Source organism: Sciurus carolinensis, chromosome 2 (assembly GCF_902686445.1).
Source record: "Sciurus carolinensis chromosome 2, mSciCar1.2, whole genome shotgun sequence".
In the NCBI taxonomy this organism is placed as follows: Eukaryota; Metazoa; Chordata; class Mammalia; order Rodentia; family Sciuridae; genus Sciurus; species Sciurus carolinensis.
The window spans coordinates 186,809,568-186,828,782 of record NC_062214.1 but is presented as its reverse complement, the minus strand read 5'-3'; the positions used below and the strand labels follow the sequence as shown (position 1 = coordinate 186,828,782).

Below are 19,215 nucleotides of genomic sequence, written 5' to 3'. Positions count from 1 at the left end.
CACTAGATGATCAGATTGAACAAAATTCTTTCCTGTTTCCTTATATCATTGTTCTTTTAAAATAATCACATATTTTACTTTCATACTTAGAAAAGAAAAAAATTTCCAGGAACTTAATTTTAACCTTCAACTTTGAATGATGACAAAATCAAAGAGATTGATTCATCATAATGGTAATTGTGGGCTATTTGACTCAGTCATGCTACCCAGTGTAAGTTCAATTGAAAAATAATTTATGGATGAATAGGTTAATGGTCATCGGCTTGTGTGCTTTTATCTCTTACTATCTTGTCTGACTTGTTAGTTGACTATTAAACATGTTATTTTCCTAAATTTAAATTTCCATTTGCTGATCTTTTAGAGTCTATTTTTTAAAAGATGATCAGCATGAATCAGAACTTTATTTGCGTAGTCTGTTTTGAAACACCTGCAGTTGTATATATTTTGACTTTTTTGGCCTCTACCTTCAGAGGAAAGGCCAAGGTACACCAGGGGTGATTTCAGATTTCAGTTAGCATCTTAGTTCTTCTCTATAATCAGGAAACCTCATACAAATTAAGGTTGTTATATCTTGAAGTTGTAATCATAGGGCCAATTCGTGGTATCATCCACAGATATTCACACATAAATTTATTTTAGCTTTTCCTTTAGAGAATGGCTAGTGCATTTCATTGCAGAGACAGGAATTAGGAAACACAGACACCTATGAACAATTAAAAAATATATAACTGGATAAAGAAAATGAAAGAAGTATTTTCACTTCTTTTGTAGCCAGATTTATATGAATACTGTAGGCAAGAAAACTGGTAAGACTTTAGAGGAGGGTGGTGCTCCTTCCTAGACGATGTGGTCCTGGGGATGGACATTGGGGATGGAGGAATTTGGAAGAGTGGCAAAGCCAAGAAGAGAACATAGTAAAAGAAAGAGAGACACCAGCCCCATTTCCTCCTTCACCTCCTGTGGGCCTCTCTGTTCTGCTGGGGGGAACTCAGTAGGGATTCAGATGCCTCACCCTCTCTATTCCCATAAAAGCACTGGAGGCGGGGGAGACTGTCCTGGGCCATTTATCACTTACAGTCGCCCCCTGCCCCCGGCCATGGATAAGACAGATGAGTGCTCTGTTCTAAGGGCCCTTTCTGTGCTCCCCCATGGAGTTTCTCTCTTAGACCCTCTTCTCCTGTGGAGCTCTCACTCTGGCTGATGTCTCTTCCTTCCACATCTCTCTCCCTCTCCTATAGCACCTGCCTTCTGTCTCCTTTTAAAGTTACATACCCAAATCTGTTAGCTGGGGATGCTGACTCTTTGGGGGGCAGATACTGGGGATTGAACTGAGGGGCACTTGGCCACTGAGCCACATCCCCAGCTCTATTTTGTATTTTATTTAGAGACAGGGTCCCACTGAGTTGCTTAACGCCACGCTTTTGCTGAAGCTGGCTTTGAACTTGCCATCCTCCTGCCTCAGCCTCTTGAGCAGCTGGATTTCAGGCTGCACCACCATGCCCAGCTGTGATGCTTATAATAAGGCATCTTCTCGTAAGTATAGTTCCCTTATTGGAATATCGTTACCTCCTGCAACAGCAAGAAGAACAGATAGCTATAAATTATGTTCAGCTGAATCCACTGTCCCAGTGGGATTGAGAATTGGGATGGGGTTAAGGACCAGTTTGCCAAGAAGGAAAGATGAGTTTTCAAATTCCAGAGTGAGGTATCAGGTCTTTGCACTATTAACACCTAGGAACCTTTGAAGTTTATGAGCAGGAGATGTATGTAATAAAAAGGGTAATGATTCCTGTCCATGTTTGATAGAAATAAGGTTTTATACATGCTGATATTTCTATTCAGCTGTCACCTGTTTTTACTCATTCTCCTCCCAATGTTATAGTAAAACATGATTTTTTCCATAAAGGTAGATTTTTTTTTCTTTATTCCCCTACTTTTCTGCTGGCAACTAGAAGAAAATATTAGCCTTCTGAATTTACTTATCCATCTTACTGTGACAACCCATCGTTGTCAATGTCACTTTCTCTCTCTGTCCTTATGGTGTTTCTGTGCAAACACATTATAGCCCTTTTTCCCCATCGTGGCCTCCAAAAGTATTTTATTTCTCAATTTAGAGAAGGCCTGCATTATATGTTTCAAAAGGCCACTTTTGTCTTTTTAAACTCTCTTTTTCAGACATTCTCAATCCTTGGGAAAATTAATATATGGCACAATGAACACAAACTTCCCTTTTCTGCTAAATATGGAACCAGGCTTTCAGTCAAAATAACCTGGCATTTTTGTTGTTTTCTCCTTCACTCTCCCTGGGTTTATTACAGTTTCTAATTTGAGCTCACCATGATGGCCAGACTGTAGACTACTTCATTTTCAAGAGGATTTCTTGTTGTGCACTGATCCTGAAACTTAGACTGTGAACCACACAAAAAATATATACATAATGGAACTTTCAAGGAAAAAATTTATATAGTATTATTGGACTTTATGAATATACCTACTCCTGTGGTGAAAGATGATTACCCTCCCAGGAAATGTCTTAAAAACAAAAAAGTAGAAAAAAGTAAGTCCCAGTCTCTCTCTACATATGGTATATCTGTAACACATATATAAGTAGTATGGAAAGTAAAAATTTTTTAAAAATCTATGTTTTCATTACAGAACATGAAAAGAGTCATTTTGCCAAGGATAATTTATCAATTGGAAGATGTTTTCCAGTTGTATGGAAAATGCACAGTCTTGCAGAGTCAGGTCCTGTTATTGTTTAGATCTTAGACATTCCCCAGAGGCCCATGTGCTACAGACTTAGAGCCCAGTCTGTGGTGCTATTGGGAGGCAGAGGAGTCTTTAGGAGGTGTGGTCTAGTGGGAGGAAGTTAGGCCATTGGGTTGTGCCCTTAAAGGGGATGTTGGGATTCTGGTCTCTTCTGTCTGTTTTGCTTCCCTGCAAAACAGGTGATGAGTTTTCCCTACCACACAATGCCATCATCAGGTACCCTGCTACCACAGGCCCAAACCACAAAACCAAGTAACCATGAAGTGAAACAATACAATCTTTTTCTCTTTTGTTTATCTCAGGTATTTTTCATAGTGACAGAAAGCTGACTGATACATTCTTCATGGTCTTTAAGTTGGATCCTGTATCTTGGGTCCTGTTGGGGGACACAGTTGAACAAAGAAGTGCCGTGAGCCCACCTCCCTTTGAATGGAATAGCCTTGCCTTCATGTTCCCTACACATTGGACTGTCCTGTTTTATAAAGAAGGACTTTCCTAAGAGGCAAAACAAAACAAAAAAAAAAAAAAAAAAAACCAAAAAAAAAAACCACTGATAGAGTCCAAATACACAATTCATAACACCTTTGATAGACATTAATAAATGCAGGTAAACACCTAGATCTATGTGGTTTCTGATGTTGTGATCCTAATATGTAACTACTGTAAAATGTGTTTTAGTTAACTGTTATTAGAGGAATAGTGGACATAGAGGATGCAAGACTGTGTTTGAAATTAGAATTTCCTGAACATATTCTTTCACTCCAGGGGGACACAGATAATGCATTTCTCGTTGGGTATGAAATCTGATGTCAATAGAATTATTGAAAGTCTTTGTGAAATGGTAATTTCAGGTTTGAATATTGTGACAGCAGGTGGAGCTAGTTGTAGCAATTCTGTTTCTAGGCCATTTAAAAAGCAGCAAGATATATAAAACTTGCATTAATGTGTTTGCGTTACAAAGCTGTAGGAATAGTAAATTATTAAGTATTAACTTTGGAAAGCAATCGTATTATTACAACAGAGAGCCAAGCTGAATAAAAGCCTCTCCATCTTTTTAGGAAAGGGACTTGCATTTGGATGTGTTTTGCCTTGGAAGATGACATGGGGGCATATGGAGAGGGGTGTGTTTGCACAGTGTAATATGTAATCGATGCTTTGACCCCTAGAGTATTGACTTGAAAAAATAAGTTATATGACTCTGTGAGAAAATAGCATGAAAGAACAATTATACACCCAGTTATTTGTGTTATTTGTGTTTCTCTTTTGAAGTGGTAATAAACATAGAATTTAAATCCACATACATTTTCTCCTAGTAAAAACTAAAAATCATTTGATTTTTATTCTATGAGATTGTGGAATAAAGACTTTAATGCTTTCTAGCTCCAATACTGATGTGTTATCTGAACATGTAATTTGAAAGATAGCACCATTCATATGGGTTTTTTCATGTGAATCACACATTTAACCATGGAATTGAGCTCCCCCATCATTTCTCTAAGTCAGATGCAATAATAAATAAAGAACAAATATTATGCATGCATTGCCTTTCTCTCTGAATTTTGTTTGTTTGTTTTTTACTGGGTCACTATGTATTAAAATAGGAGTTTTTTTCCTGTTAGAATGGCAGTAATCAAGAATGCAAACAGCAGTAAATGATGGTAAGGATGCAGGGAAAAAGGAACTCTTATTCACTGTTGGTGGGAATGTAAATTAGTACAGCCATTATGGAAATCAGTATGGAGATTCCTCAAAAAGCTAAAAATAGAACTACCATATGATTCAGCTATATCACTCCTTGGTATTCATCCAAAAGAATTAAAGTCAGCTTATTTGAAAGATACCTGCATACCCGTGTTTATGGCAACACAATTCATAATAGCCAAGTTATGGGATCAGCCTAAATGCCCATCAACAGATTGAGTGGATAAAGAAAATGTGATCTGTATACACAATGGAGTTTTACTCAGCCATAAAGAAGAATGAAATTATGATATTTGCAGGAAAACTAGTGGATCTGGAGATCATAATTTTGAGTGAAATTAGTGAGAAAAGTATCATTTGTTTTTTGTCATATGTGAAAGGTAGAGGGGAAGAAGGGGCGCCATGACTGTAGAAGGGAGAACGTTAGGGAAGAGGAAGGGAATTAAGGGGAGTGAAGAGGGGAGTGTTGGGGAGTGAAATTTGTCAAAGGATGTTTTTATGTACATATGAGTATGCCACAATGAAGCCCCGCCATTCTGTACGATTAATATGCACCAATAAAGATAGGAGTTTCTGAAATGACAGCTAATTTTGCAGGCTATGTAAATAAAAAGTGACCTACCAACGTTGGGGCACTAGTTTACTGAGTTTTAAGATGATTTAAAATAGGCATTTTAACTTTTTGCCCCAAACTAGAAAACATCTTCATGTTCATTCAGATTCATCACATTACTTTTTCAGCACATGTGTGATGAACGCCTGTATGTGAATGCTGGATGTCATGCTAAGCATGGGGTGAAACTGCACAGTGCATACTTCGTCCCTTCAGCATATCTCAGGCAGACCTGTCTCCAAGTAATTACCATAGACTTTAATTAATTCGATAGTTGTGCTGTAAACAATGGACTGTCAGTCACAGCAAAGGGACTCAGCTGAGAGGAATCAGAGAAGACTTCCAAGAGGAGGCAACGCTTGAATTCCATCTGGAAGGAGATGTAAAAAGTCACTAGGAGAAATAAAGGAGAAAGGGCTCTCCAGTTAGTGTGTTGACACGTGCCAAGTTACTGGGTGCTAAGAGCCTGTTGTCTCAGGGAGGCATCAGCAAGTTTGCTAGGGAAGGAGCGGTATGTGGGTTGAGATTGTGATGGAGCTCGTTGAACGCACCATCAGTGGATGAATCATTCATGAATTTCAACAACTCTAGATGATATTTAATCAATTAGCTTTTGGAGTTCATGAAACTAAAGTTATGGATATGATCTTATGGGAACATGCATGACTAGACTTCAGTTTTAACCTCAACTGGCATGCTGAGCTGTGTTCTCCGGACACAGGGGTGATTAGATGGAATGGAGCTACATCAATCTCTGAGCAACTACTGGGAAAAAATGCTGCATATGCTAATTCAATACAGCACTGTCAGCCCTGTGCATCGGCAGGTGCCACGCTCCAACCGACCACAGATGGAAAGTACTTTTTAAATATTGCATCTGTATCAGACATGTGCAGACTTTTTTCTTGTCATCATTCCCTAAACAACACAGTAACAACTAACAGCTTGCATTGTGTAGGTATTACCAGTAATCTAGAGATGACTTAAAGCGTAGGGGAGGACGTGCACAGGATATATGCAAATACTGTGCCATTTTATATAAAGGACCTCAGCGGCCTCGGATTGTGGAATCCTTGAGGGGTTCTGGAACCAGTCCCCCACAGATACTGAGGGATGACGATGCTTACGGAGTACCCGCCAGACGCTCCTCTAGGTGACGGGAGCGGTGCCTTGTTGCCTAGAGGAGAGCCAGCTGCCTCCCCCACACTTTTCCTCCTGGTTGGCTCCGAAGCACTGAGCACGTCCCACGTCCCAGTCACAGCTCCCCGTCTCACCCCAAGCCTCTCTTCCCCTAGTCTTTTCATCTCTTTAAATGACTCCTCAAACTACCTGCCAGCCAGTCCAGAAGCTGCGGGTTATTCTTGACATCTTTCTCACCTGCCACATCTGGTTTCTTATCAAGTCGTGTCGCTTCTATTCTAGAACATTGTGGACACCTTCCACTCGTGCCCACCAGCCCCAGCAACCACATCTCTTGCCAATAGCCTCCTCACTGGTCTCCCTTTTTACATTTCTGCTTCTTCCCCAATCCTTTTTCTCAAGACAATACCCTGAAAGATCTCTTAAAAATCTAAATGAGATCATATTACTTCTTAATTCAAATCTTTTACTGACTTTCTACTGCAGCTTAAACAAAATCTAAATGATTCGCTGCTGCCCACAGGGCCTGTGAAAGTTCCTGCCCTGCCTCCCTCCCTCACCTTGACTGGCGTTATTCTCCTCTTGTCACCATGTTCCAACCACATGGTATCTTTTCATTTTCCCACTTTGCCAGTCCGTGACCTTGGCATATGCTGTTTCCTCTGCTTGAATTGTTCTTCTTCCTCTCCTTTAGCCAGCTGGTCTTATTTCTTGGTCTTAGCTTAAATATTTCTTCCTCTTTTAAGAGTTTTCTCTTTGGCCAGAGTCTGTGCTACAAGAGGATTCCTGGAACTCTCTTGACAACCTCCTGTTTCTCCCTGATTGCTGCAGTCTGCAATCGTGTGTTGAACCTGAATAACAGTGGTCTCCCCACTAACAGTGTTACCCTTGGAACTGGAGCCTTGTCTGTTTCCTTCTCCCCTGTACTTCCAGAGGCTAATACCGTGCCTGGCACACAGTGGGTCTTAAAAAGTTGTAAAAGAAGGCTGGTGTTGTAGTGCAGTGGTCGAGTATTTGCCTAGCATGTGTGAGGCACTGGGTTTGATTCTCAGCACTGCATATAAGTAAATAAAGGTGCATCAACAACTAAAAAATATTTTTAAAAATAGTTGTAAAAGAATTAGAATAATTTAAAAACATAAAGCTCGATTGACTTTTTAAAGTATATAAATCTGCACAAATAAGAAAAGCATGAGAAATTAAGAAAATTATTTCAACATGTTTTGAGCTACGGGAACTGTCTTAGGAATGGCATATGGCACAATATTAGTTACCTCACCCCAAGGAAAAGGTTACATGTGGTAATAGTATGATTTGGGGCTGTTTTTAAAACAGAGTGATAACTTCTTTAATGGAAATCCTGCATTATAAAAATGAACTGCTCTTTTTATATATTTAGAACTCTGTTCACTAAAATGTTTAAATTCTTGGCTCCACCTCTAAAACCTACTACAAAGATCACATTAGAATTCATTTTAATAGACATTGTAAGCACAGTATCCAATCTCATATCTTCATGCTGGGCTCTTTTATTATGAGAGTCGCAGGAAGCTGAGCCCCAGGCTGCTGAACACATTGTGGGGTGTATCCAGGGCTGGGGATGGTGCCAGCTCTATTGTTTATGTAATATTCTCTCCACCTTTATCTGTGGTGTGCAATTGGTATTGACTTTTGAGAAACTACTTCTCTGACCTGATCTCCCAGTTGGAAAAAAACCTGCTGAAATGACATCTGGCTAGGAAAAAAGGGATCAAAGAAGCATAAGGAAAGAAAAATTATGAGACCTCATTTAATGAGTAGTTTCTTACCTGTCTTTTAGATCTGTTAGAGAAAGGAGTGTTAAACTTTTTCAAGGTCACCGTTCCTTTGTCCCCTTGAAAAGGCTCAGTGGACCCCAAGGGTATCTATCATTTTCACTATTGATTGCTAGGACTGGACTTACTTAGCATGTAGTAAAATGTCTCTGACTTTGTTTAGGAGTAAATATCATTCTCTGAATTAAAGTAAAATTTGATTATGATATTTTTTATTGTCCACATCTTTATTTTTTCTAAAGAGGAAGACAGTCATCTTTGGCAAATTGTTCCTCCCAACTTTTAGGCGTATCACTTGAGGAATTTTTAAATATCGTAAGGAAAAAGAAGGAAGTCCAACTATATCGGAATGAGATAAGACACATCTTCACAGCTTTTGACGTGCACTGTAAGTGTCTTCAAAGCGTTCGAAGTGTTTTGATAAAAAATTTGTTATGAAATTGTGAATGAGAATATATACTCAGTAAACAAAATGTACAGTACACTTGGGAGATTATTTTACAGTAGTCTTTAGCTATTACCTTAGGTGTTGGTATGAATTTTTTTTTCCACTGTGATCTTAGTTCTTGGCACATACCAAGGATGAAATGTTTGTGGTTATGGAATTGTACTTATATACCATAATGTGCACTTATATATTGTACCCATGTTGTCAAGTTGACAGCAAAAAGGTTGTCTGTGTGGAGATAGAGGCGACAGCCAGCTAGGGAGTATGGGAGATCCCACAGCATCTCCTGCAGCTCCTGCTTTGACTCACATGGTTGGAAGATGTTTTCCCATACTGGGAGTGACTAAGAAGGTGGCTGCAGACTTCCTGTCCCCAGATCTCACCCAGGAGGAGAGGACTTCAAGCTTCTAGTGTCTCCCCTGCTTTTATAAGTCTCCTGCCCCACAAAATCCATAAAATTTGAAGAACTGTTTTGACAATTCACATTGACTCAAAGCCTAATTCCATTATTATAGTCATGTTGTCCTTTCCCTTGGACTTGGAGAATCAGCAAAATGTCAGGACTGGAAGTGACGTGAGATCATCTGGGACTGTACTGAAGGAAAGAATATTGCTAGATTTGCAAATTCTTCCAACGAGACAACCTTAGATTATCTTATCTATAAATTCAAATGTAAAATACTGCTTTTCTCCCAATAACATATTAAAACAAAGTTTCACATAAATATTAAGCATGAAATAATAGTTCATAGGGTTTATAAAAGTAATTGAACATCTTATATTTTGTTTTCAAATAGATCGTGGATTTTTAACTTTGGAAGATTTCAAAAGAGCATTCAGGCAGGTGGCTCCCAAATTACCTGAAAGGACTGTTCTCGAGGTATTCAGGTAAAGCACGAAAACTTTACATCCATCTACCCTTTGATTTACCATTCGCTTCTTGAGTTTTCAGCTTTTATGGAAAACTCTTATTCGTGTGAATTTTTCACTTTGGGACATTTCCAGTCATAGCACGGTGTCCACGATCCAGGAGGGAAGCGTGTGGTTGGCTGTGGATCCATCAGCAGCCTTGAGGGTGGCTGTAAGGGGGCTGGAGTGCTGCCCACCTGGCACATGCTTGAGAACATTTGTTGGTAGTGGCAGGGAAAGAACAGGAAGAAAGCAGAACCCCATATATTTATATGTCAAGCAAAATACCAAAGCTTTATTTGTATTTACCAGCAATACCAGTATTCTCCTGTGGTCCGTGTGAAATGCGGATTATTCATGGTTCTTGACTTGTCTGGAGAGAAAAGTTGGAAGTGCCTAATGATGGCCTCCTTGTGGATTTGCTTTCCAACCTGCTGACAGAGGTTGTAGTTTATTCATACCTGGTAAAGTGGATTTAAATATTCTATTATGTAGTTCTTAAGAACTAATCCTGACAAAATGGACGAGTGGCTTAAAAGCAGTTCCTGCTAGGACACTGCAGCTCGAAGGTTATGTTAATGAGGAAGCACATGTGGATGGAGGAAATGGCAGAACTGTCTTTTCTCTGACACCTAGCATGCGCTCTTCATCAGCCACCACCAGGTGTATTAATTAGGATTCAGCATACCAATGAGAGATAGAAAACCCTAAATACTAGAAGCTCAAAAAGGATATAAATACATTTCTCTCACACGTAAATACAGGCAACTCAGGCCTGAATGATGACAACATAGATATGAAGGACCTGGGTCCCCCTTCTTGTTGCTCTGGCTGTCCTAATGCCTGGCTTCAAGACAGTTGCTTAAGTTACAGCCATCAAATCTAAATTCTAGGTAGTTAGAAGGAAAGGAGGCAGGAGATCTGCCCCTTCTTCTAAGGCCATAGATTGTTCCTAATTACATCCCAAGGACTAACAATGTACACTGGAGGCTGTATGTATCTGCAAGGGAGAGAGGAGGAGGGTCTTGGAAAATGTGAGATTTGCTCTGGGCAATTATAGGCCCATTCACAGGTTCTGATACGAGGAAGGAGAATGGATATTGGGGGACATCTGGCAGATATTCCCATTTGGGATAAAAGCAATTTAATGGGATCTGTCCAGAAGCCAGCCCTACTCAGTAGAAATAATGAAGCAAGTTATTTGAATAAGGATTTGCACTCATTATCATTAAGAGTGACATATATGAAATTCATTGGCTGCAGCACTCACAAACAAGCTATTGAATGAGCTATTGAAGAACAAAGACATTAAAGCCAGATGCATAGAAAGTACCACAGGACAATATTACTTAGTTGGTTGTGTGAAAGCAAGTTCTTTAAAGTATGCTAGCATCTTTTTATATACTTTGTAATGAGATGGGTAACGAATATCAATACATTTCTCGTACACATAGGTTGTTTTTAACAAGAGGGAGAAAAAAAATTGTTACCTGTTTTCCTTTTGCAGAAAGACAAATTGTCTAAATTTGGTGACCTTGATGTGCTAAATGGTTGTAATCGATGCTACCTTGCAGAGATTTTTGAAAAATATACTTAAATATAGCCCTACAAGGTAGAAGCAGTGTTTTGACAAGGAGTGAGAAAATAAATGCCTCTGGAAGAAACCTATGTTACAAGGAGAGCATTTTTTAAAACATTTTTTACATTAATTTTTTTACTTATTTTGTGGAGTCCTGAGTATTGACCCCATGCCTCCGACATGCTAGGGAAGCACTCTACCAGTGAGCCACAACCCAGTCCAAGAAGAGCATTTGTGAAAGTTGAAAGTAGATGTTTGTAGTAGTTTTTTTTTTTTTAAATGATGAATGTCACCTATTAAAACTTTTCACATCTATATGTTCACTAAGTGGAAATGGAATATCCTAACCTGGCTTTAAAAAAAAGATTCACAAAATTTTATTGGCTTTAGGACATAATTTATTTAAATATAAGAATTCAAAAGGATAATATGTTTTCAAGAGCAACAAACTGATATCAAATATATTAGCTAAATTTCAGTTAGTGATCACAAAATAATAATAATTAAAAATTGAAAATTCCTAAACCTTTGCCATATCAGAGGACAGAATTAAAAACTGAGGCTATCAGGGCTCTGATGACCTTTTCTCATTCAGATCTACATAACTTCATGAGGTGTCTTTAACAGCCATTAAAACCAAGTATCAAAACAAATTGAACTTTAAATTGCTCAATCACAAAGGATTAAAACCAAGATGTTCTGAAATAATAAATTATATTGAATCACATTATTCCTGTTAAATATCATTGAAATTTCTCATGGCAGCAAAAAGTTATTTGTCATTACTAAATAAAAGATATCTTTATAAAACTCTTGAGAAATCCACATTATATTTTATACTACACATAATGTATTAATATAGTAGCACATGTACACATAGTCTGTAACTACATATAGTGTAGATTATGTGCCCACAAATCTTATACTCTTTATGAGGATTGTGTGCTCAAGACATTTTGGAGACCTCTGTGATATACAAGCAAAATAAGGCATTTTAGTTGGTTAAACATACTGTGTTTAAATTATCAGTTATATTTGAAAATTATATTGATACCAAAATGCCTCAACCAGAATAAATGATGACTATAAAAAGTATTAAATGAAGTTGTGAATTCCAAAAGGAAAGAGAAATATTTCCTCTTTGTATAAATTAAAGCCAGCCACAGAAACAGATGTCTAACACACACACACCCCTCTGTTTCAGTGATGCATACAGTTTTCCAGAATAAGAAAATGAAAATCAGCTGCTGAGGCTGTTAGTGATGCGAAACTTTGTACTGTTTCTAAGGCTAGATTCACTTTTTGAGAAGCTGGAGTAGCTTGGTGGAGCTCATCACCCAGGCCCATAGGTACCCAAAAAAAAAAAAACCCCTGATATCTGAAGAGTAAACTAAGAAAAAAAAGAAGAGTGAGAATTTTTACTAGACCAGAGTTCTCTGTGGTTTGAATGACTGGAGAGATAAATCTTCATTCTATTTAATTCAGTGACTGCCAGGTTCTTCTCAAATAATGATCAAGAGTGGTCCCTTTCAGGAGTACTTGCCCATATTACATTTTAATTTAATAGACCAAACCAAACCACAATAACTCAATCAACCAAACAAGCAAATAAACATCAAAAACAAATAACCTGAAGAGAAAGACTTGGAAAATAGAGAGATTCCAAATAAATAAGTTTATGCTCTACCTTAGAAAAAGAAGTACAAACTAATGCCAAAACCAGTAGAAAACAAGAAATAATTAAGATCAGAGCCAAAATTAATGAAATTGAGAATAAGAAAACAATACAAAGGATCAATGCAATGAAGAGTTGGCTCTTCAAAAAGATTAATACGATTAATAAATCTTTAGCTAAACTAACCAAAAGAAAGAAAGAGAACTCAAATCAATAAGATAAGAGGTGAAAAAGGAGATATTACCACAGACCCTTCTGAAATCCAGAGGATTATCAGATCCTCTTTAGAAAATAGGATGCTCTAATACACTGAAAAATCTAGAAGACATTGACCAGTTTCTAGACATATATGACCTACTCAAATTGAATCAGGAAGATACAGAAAACCTAAACAGACCAATATCAAGTAATAAAATTGAAACAGCAATTAAAAGCTTTCCAAAAAAGAAAAGCCAAGGACCAGATGGATTCTCAGCTGAGTTCTACAAGACCTTTACAGAAGAATTAACACCAGTCTTTCTCAAAATTTTCCATGAAATTGAAAGAGAGGGAAACTCCCAAATACATTCTATAAAGCTAGAATAACCCTGGTACCAAAACCAGACAAAGATGCATCAAGGAAAGAAAATTATATACCAATATATTCATAGATGCAAAAATCCTTAATAAAATATTAGCAAAGTGCATTCAAAAACACATCAAAAAGATAATATACCATGATCAAATGTGCTGTTCATTCCAGGGTTGCAAGTTTGGTTCAACATAATCTAACTTGCCACTTAAGTAGAATTAAGGACAAGAATCACATGATCATCTCAGTAGATGCAGAAAAGACCTTTGATAAAATCCAGCACCCATTCATTTTATAAACACTGGAGAAGCTGGGGAGGGAAGGAATTTGCCTCAACATTGGAAAGACTTTTTATGACAAACCCAAAGCCAACATTATACTGAATGGAGAAAAATGAAAAGTATTTCCTCTAAAATCGGGAACAAGACAAGGCTGTCCACTCTTTACCACTCCTATTCAATACAGTTTTTGAAACTTTAGCCAGAGTTGATCAGGCAAGAAAAGGAAATCAAAGGGATACAAATAGGAAAAGAAGTCAAACTATCTCTGTTTGTCAATGACATAGCATTTGGGTCTAGAAGATCCAAAAAACTCCACCAAAAGACTTCTAGAGCTTATAAATGAGTTCATCAAAGTAGCAGGATACAAAATCAACACCATAGATTAAAAGTGTTTCTATACTCCAATAGTGATTCAGCCAAGGAAGAAATCAGGAAAACCATCCCATTCACAATAACTTCAAATTTTGTTTTAAATTAAAAAACTTAGGAATTTATCTAACCAAGGAGGTAAAAGAGCTCTACAATGAAAATTATAGAATGCTGAAGAAAAAATTGAAGAAGACCTTAGATGGAAAGATATATCCCATGTTCTTGGCTAGGCAAAATTAATATTGTCAAAATGACCATACTACCAAAAGCAATATGCAGATTCAATGCAAGCTCCATCAAAATACCAATGACACTCTTCACAGAATTAGAAAAAAACAATTCTTAAATTCATTTGAAAGAATAAGAAAACCAAAATAGCAGAAAAGTGAAGTGGGAGGCATAAAAAATACCTGATCTGAAATTATACTACAGAGCTATTTTAGCAAAAACAGCATGGCATTGGCATCAAAGTAGACATGAAGACTAGTGGAACAGAATAGAAGACACAGAGAAAAAATCCCCATACCTTCAGCCATCTGATACTTGCCAAAGACCATAAATATATTTTGGAGAAAAGACAGCCTTTTTAACAAATAGTGCTGGGAAAACTGGGTATCTCAATGCAGAAAAATGAAACTAGACCCCATCTCTTCACCTGCACAAAACTTGAAATGGATTAAAAACTTAGGAATTATACCAGAAACTTTGCAGCTGCTACAAGAAAACAGGGTAAATATTCCATTATATAGGCTGGCACCAATTTCCTTAAGAATACCCCCAGAGTGCACGAAATAAAACCAAGAATCAATAAGTGGGATGTCATCAAACTGAAAAACTTCTGCAAAGTGAAAGAAATGAATAAGAGAGAGAAAAAGAACCTACAGAATGGGAGAAAGTCTTTGCCAGCTACTTCTGATAGGGGATTAATATCCAGAATATATAGAGAACTCAAAAAAATGTAACACCAAAAAAATCACATAACCTAATTAACAAATGGGCAAAGGAACTAAACAAAAACTTCTCAAAAAAAGAAACACAACAAATATATGAGAAAATGTTCAACATCTCTAGCAGTCAGGGAAATGCAAATCAAAAATACACTAAGATTTCATCTTACTCTAGTCAGAATGGCAGTGATTAAGAATACAGATGACAATAAATGCTGGCGATGTTGTGGGGGAAATTGTATACTTGTACATCATTGGTTGGACTGAAGATTAGTACAACCACTCTGGAAAGCAGTGTGGAGAATCCTCAAAAAACTAGAGATGGAACCATTGTAGTACCCAGATATCCCACTCCTTGGTATTTTCCTAAAAGATCTAAAATTGGCATATTATAGTGATATAGCTACCTCAGTGTTTATAGCAGCACAGTTCATAATAACTAAATTATGGAATCAACCTGTCAGTAGATGAATGGATCAAGAAATTGTGTGTGTGTGTGTGTGTGTGTGTGTGTATGTGTGTATACATATATATATATAATATGTATATATATATAATATGTATATATATATAAGAAGTTCTACTCAGCTATAAAGAAGAATGAAATTACGGCATTTGCTGGTAAATGGATAGAAATGGAGAATATCATGCTAAATGAAATAAACCAAACTCAGAAACTCAAGGTCTAATGTTTTCTCTCATATGTGCAAGCTAGAGTAAAATAAAGGAAACAGGCAGGGAAGGATAGGCTAAGATAAAGATAAAGGGAAGATCAGTAATATAGAAGAAGGAGATTAAGAGGTAGCATGGAGGGATGGGAAAGGGGAGGCAATGCAGAATGTATTCTTAAAAAATCATGTTATGTGCATATATAAATATACCACAGGGAGTTTCACCTGTATGAAAGTAAAAAGAACCAAGCAAATATAAATAAATGCACAAAAGGAAGTCTAGTAGAGTAGAGAGAGGAGAAGGGGGGATGGGATGGGAAGGAGGATGGAAGGGAAAAAAGAGGAGGAATGGGAGGGGATCGTGAATGGAAATCAAATCCCACGCATGGACAAGTTTGTTGAGATTAATCCAACTACTATGTATAACAATAAAGCTCCAATAAAAATAATATAATAAATGACTTTCCATCAAAAAATAGATTTGGATATAAGGCATCAAAGAGTCATTTCACTTTATAACTTGACAGCAACACTGACATATTCATTCTAAATGTGTTGCAAGCACTCAGAATTGCTAAACTATTTTGATGACATTTATATTAGTGATTTTATCATAAATAAAAGCAATGTGATTTTTAAATATATATTGTTGGGGTTCATAACATTCACATTCTGTTCCACCATCATCGGCTCTTCCTTTGTTGTCATCTTTCTTCTATGGTTAAATGAATTTAAAGCTACCACCATGCCTTGTGCCATCACTGTTGCTTAGCTGTACTTAATCCTTTCCTAGTGCCCTGAGGTATCCCCTGTTGTCTTTCATATTTAAAAGTAGTTATTTGGGCCATTGAACTTAAATAAAATTAAATAATGTATCAAAGCTGACTTTTTTGAGTCATGTTCTTTTTCTTTGAAATACTGGTTTGTGCTTGTGTTGGAAATCCTTTTAATTTTTTAAAATTTGTTTCTATTTTCAGTTGCTTGCTTTGCTCACCCTGTCTCTTACTATGATTTCTACAATGTCTGTTCTCCTTTGTGCTATACCCAATGTGCCCAATGTGTTCTTTTTTTCCTGTTTTGGTTTTTTTTTTTTAGATTTCGTTTTGAGCTGCATTTGCTAATGTTTATGTGCTTTTGTTAATTTGCTGTATCATGTTATTTTATGGTGTCACTTCTAAGCCTTTCTATGTCTACGTACAACTCTTGTTTTATAGAGGTGTCTGCTTTACAAAAATGATTTCTGAGATTTTATTTTTAATGGGTGATTTCTTAAGGCATGCTAATTATAACAATCTATAAAAATTAATTAGAGAAAATTCTTCTACTTAAGGAGAGGTTGTGAGGGCCAAATTACTTTTTTTTTTTTTTTTTGTGGTGCTGGGGCCTTGTGCTTGCAAATTACTTTCTTGAATCAAAGGGTAGCTCATGTAAAGATCAAAATAAAACATTGCTAAACTTCATCTCTAAAGATATCATAAAACGTTTAACATTTGGATTTCAAAATTTGAGACTCTTTTCAATTTGAAATTTATAACTTTGCTTTCCTCTTAGAGCTAGTAGTCACGATGTGTATTTGTGTGGTAAAACAGCTGAGAGAATACCAATGAATGTATTTCATTATTATTCAGATGTTCTTAGGAAATTCTTTTCTTGAAGATATTTTTTCTCCTACTCACTAAAAATGGCAAAAGTACAGAAATATAAGAGCTGAATAGCACTGTTTGTGCTGTGAAAGTACTCAATAGGCTGTTTCTAGCACTCAGATTAAAACAAGAAATATCTTTCCTCTTTAACACTAATAGGACTTGTTGAAAACTTTGTAGTGCTTTTTTAATGTTGCCAAAATCTTCAGTGACTCTAATAGCTACTTTAAAACTCTTTAACCTGACTGTCCAACATCTTGACCCTGTTCCAACATCTGGTCCCTTTTCAGACTTGTCTTTCATTAATCCCAAGTTCCCATGTTTCCCTTGGCATAATCCTTATTCCTTTGATTGTGTGATGTGCATTTATACTTCCTTCTGTTTCTCCTGCCTGGCAATCCCTACCTATACAAATTGGAACTTTCTTTTAAGGTCCTGCTCAATAAAACCCTTTTTTAATTTTTCTCCTTCTACATTGAACAGACTTATCTCCTTTTTCTAAATTTTGATAGTATTTATTGTTACAAATTAGTTAGTTACTTGATAAATACAAATGCAGTGTTTGTGACTATCTCCATAAAATACTACAAGTTTTTTGAATTTATGGGGTTATCTCCACTGTCCTTGGCATGCTACTTTATACATTGTAGTAAATAAATAATTGTTGGTTCATAGTCACTTATTCTAAATGCCCAGTGACAGTAAAATTCTCACAGTTTTCTTCATGGCTTAATTTATTTCTTATAAACTAGTAAAGAGTACTTTAAAATGCAGTCAGAAGTGTTATGTCCACATGTGGCTTCGTTATCTATTTTCTCTTTCTGTATGTGATTTTTATGAATTAATCTCTGATGGCCTCTCTTGATTTTATTTTGGAGAAATTTTAGTTCATGGTTTACCTCAGCTGTCATCAGGGAACTGGCTTAATGTCCTTTTTTGACTTTGCCTGCCGTCAGCACCCTGTGTTTTTCTGGCTGGTGTTTCTCTGTGCATGGGTATGTTTACTTCTGCTTGCCTAGGGGCCTTCTCCATCTTATTGTAAGCACTGATATTTGTATATTCCCACCACCTGTCAGTTGGCAAAAAACACTGGGAAGCTTCTTCTGCTTCCCAGCCATGAAATGAAACGTGGATGTGCAGAAGGCCCCATGCCCCGACCCAACAGCCAGGATTCGGAGTGCACAGGCAGAGTGCCACGGACTCACATGCAGCGAAACTGCGGAGGCACCAGAGTACTCTCCAATCACATGTGGCACATTTAAAGTTATGCCTGATACTTTGAGTGTAAGAATTTCCCTCTTCATATTACATGTTGGAAGGTCAAAGTACATAAAAGAACGTCTAACTCTCCTTTTTGGGTTATTAAAAATTACTTGAAAATAGAAGCACAGTGACTTATTGAATAATAAATTATCAGTGTCAGAGTTTAGTGAGGCTTAGGGGTTTAGGAATGCATTGTAAAAAGGAGTGATGGATACTCTTGGCTGAAATGTCATATAGACCTCATATTAAGGCCATTGTATTGGAAAGGATTGTCATGAGCTGGGTAAAATGAACCAACAGGCTTTTCTGTTACACCGAAGGGAAGTCTTACAGAGCCAACAGGCCTAAAGGAAAGTGATTTCAGCTAGCATTTATTTTTCCAAATCATTTACATCTCTTTTGAAATGTTATTCCTCACTATGTTCTTTAGCTTCCCATAATTCCACTCTGCAAGCAGCCAATTTGTTGCACATCGTTTTCTTAGTCAGTGTTTAATAAGATTACGTTTCCCAGTTATTTGGTGTATCAGAACGAGTCTAAGATGAGTCTAAGTGTGACCATAGGTCCTCAGTAAGATTATTGCTATTACAGTGAGTACCTACTTTAGTGAATATGGTTATTGATCTGGAAGTGTCTTCATGCTTCTGTGTATAGGAAAATATAAAAAGATTTGAGATTATGTCTCATTCTTCATAGCACATAGCATATACCAGCCCTACCTGCTTTGTGAGTGTCATGGCCAGAAAAGTAGACTTCTTGAGCTTCTAGTTGTTTTATTATTATTATTATTATTATTATTATTATTATTATTTACTAGGGATT

At 36.9% G+C, this 19,215-nt stretch overlaps 1 protein-coding gene across 4 annotated transcripts in view; it reads left to right on the top strand.

The window, feature by feature from the left end:
* Positions 1-19,215, top strand: part of Efcab11 (EF-hand calcium binding domain 11) — a 163,787-nt gene that overhangs the window by 27,753 nt on the left and 116,819 nt on the right. For all 4 annotated transcript variants that reach the window (XM_047540092.1, XM_047540094.1, XM_047540095.1 and 1 more), the window contains exons 4-5: positions 8,324-8,425; positions 9,283-9,373. In XM_047540092.1, the coding sequence (XP_047396048.1) occupies positions 8,324-8,425; positions 9,283-9,373 (193 nt within the window). The remainder of the gene's footprint in view (positions 1-8,323; positions 8,426-9,282; positions 9,374-19,215) is intronic.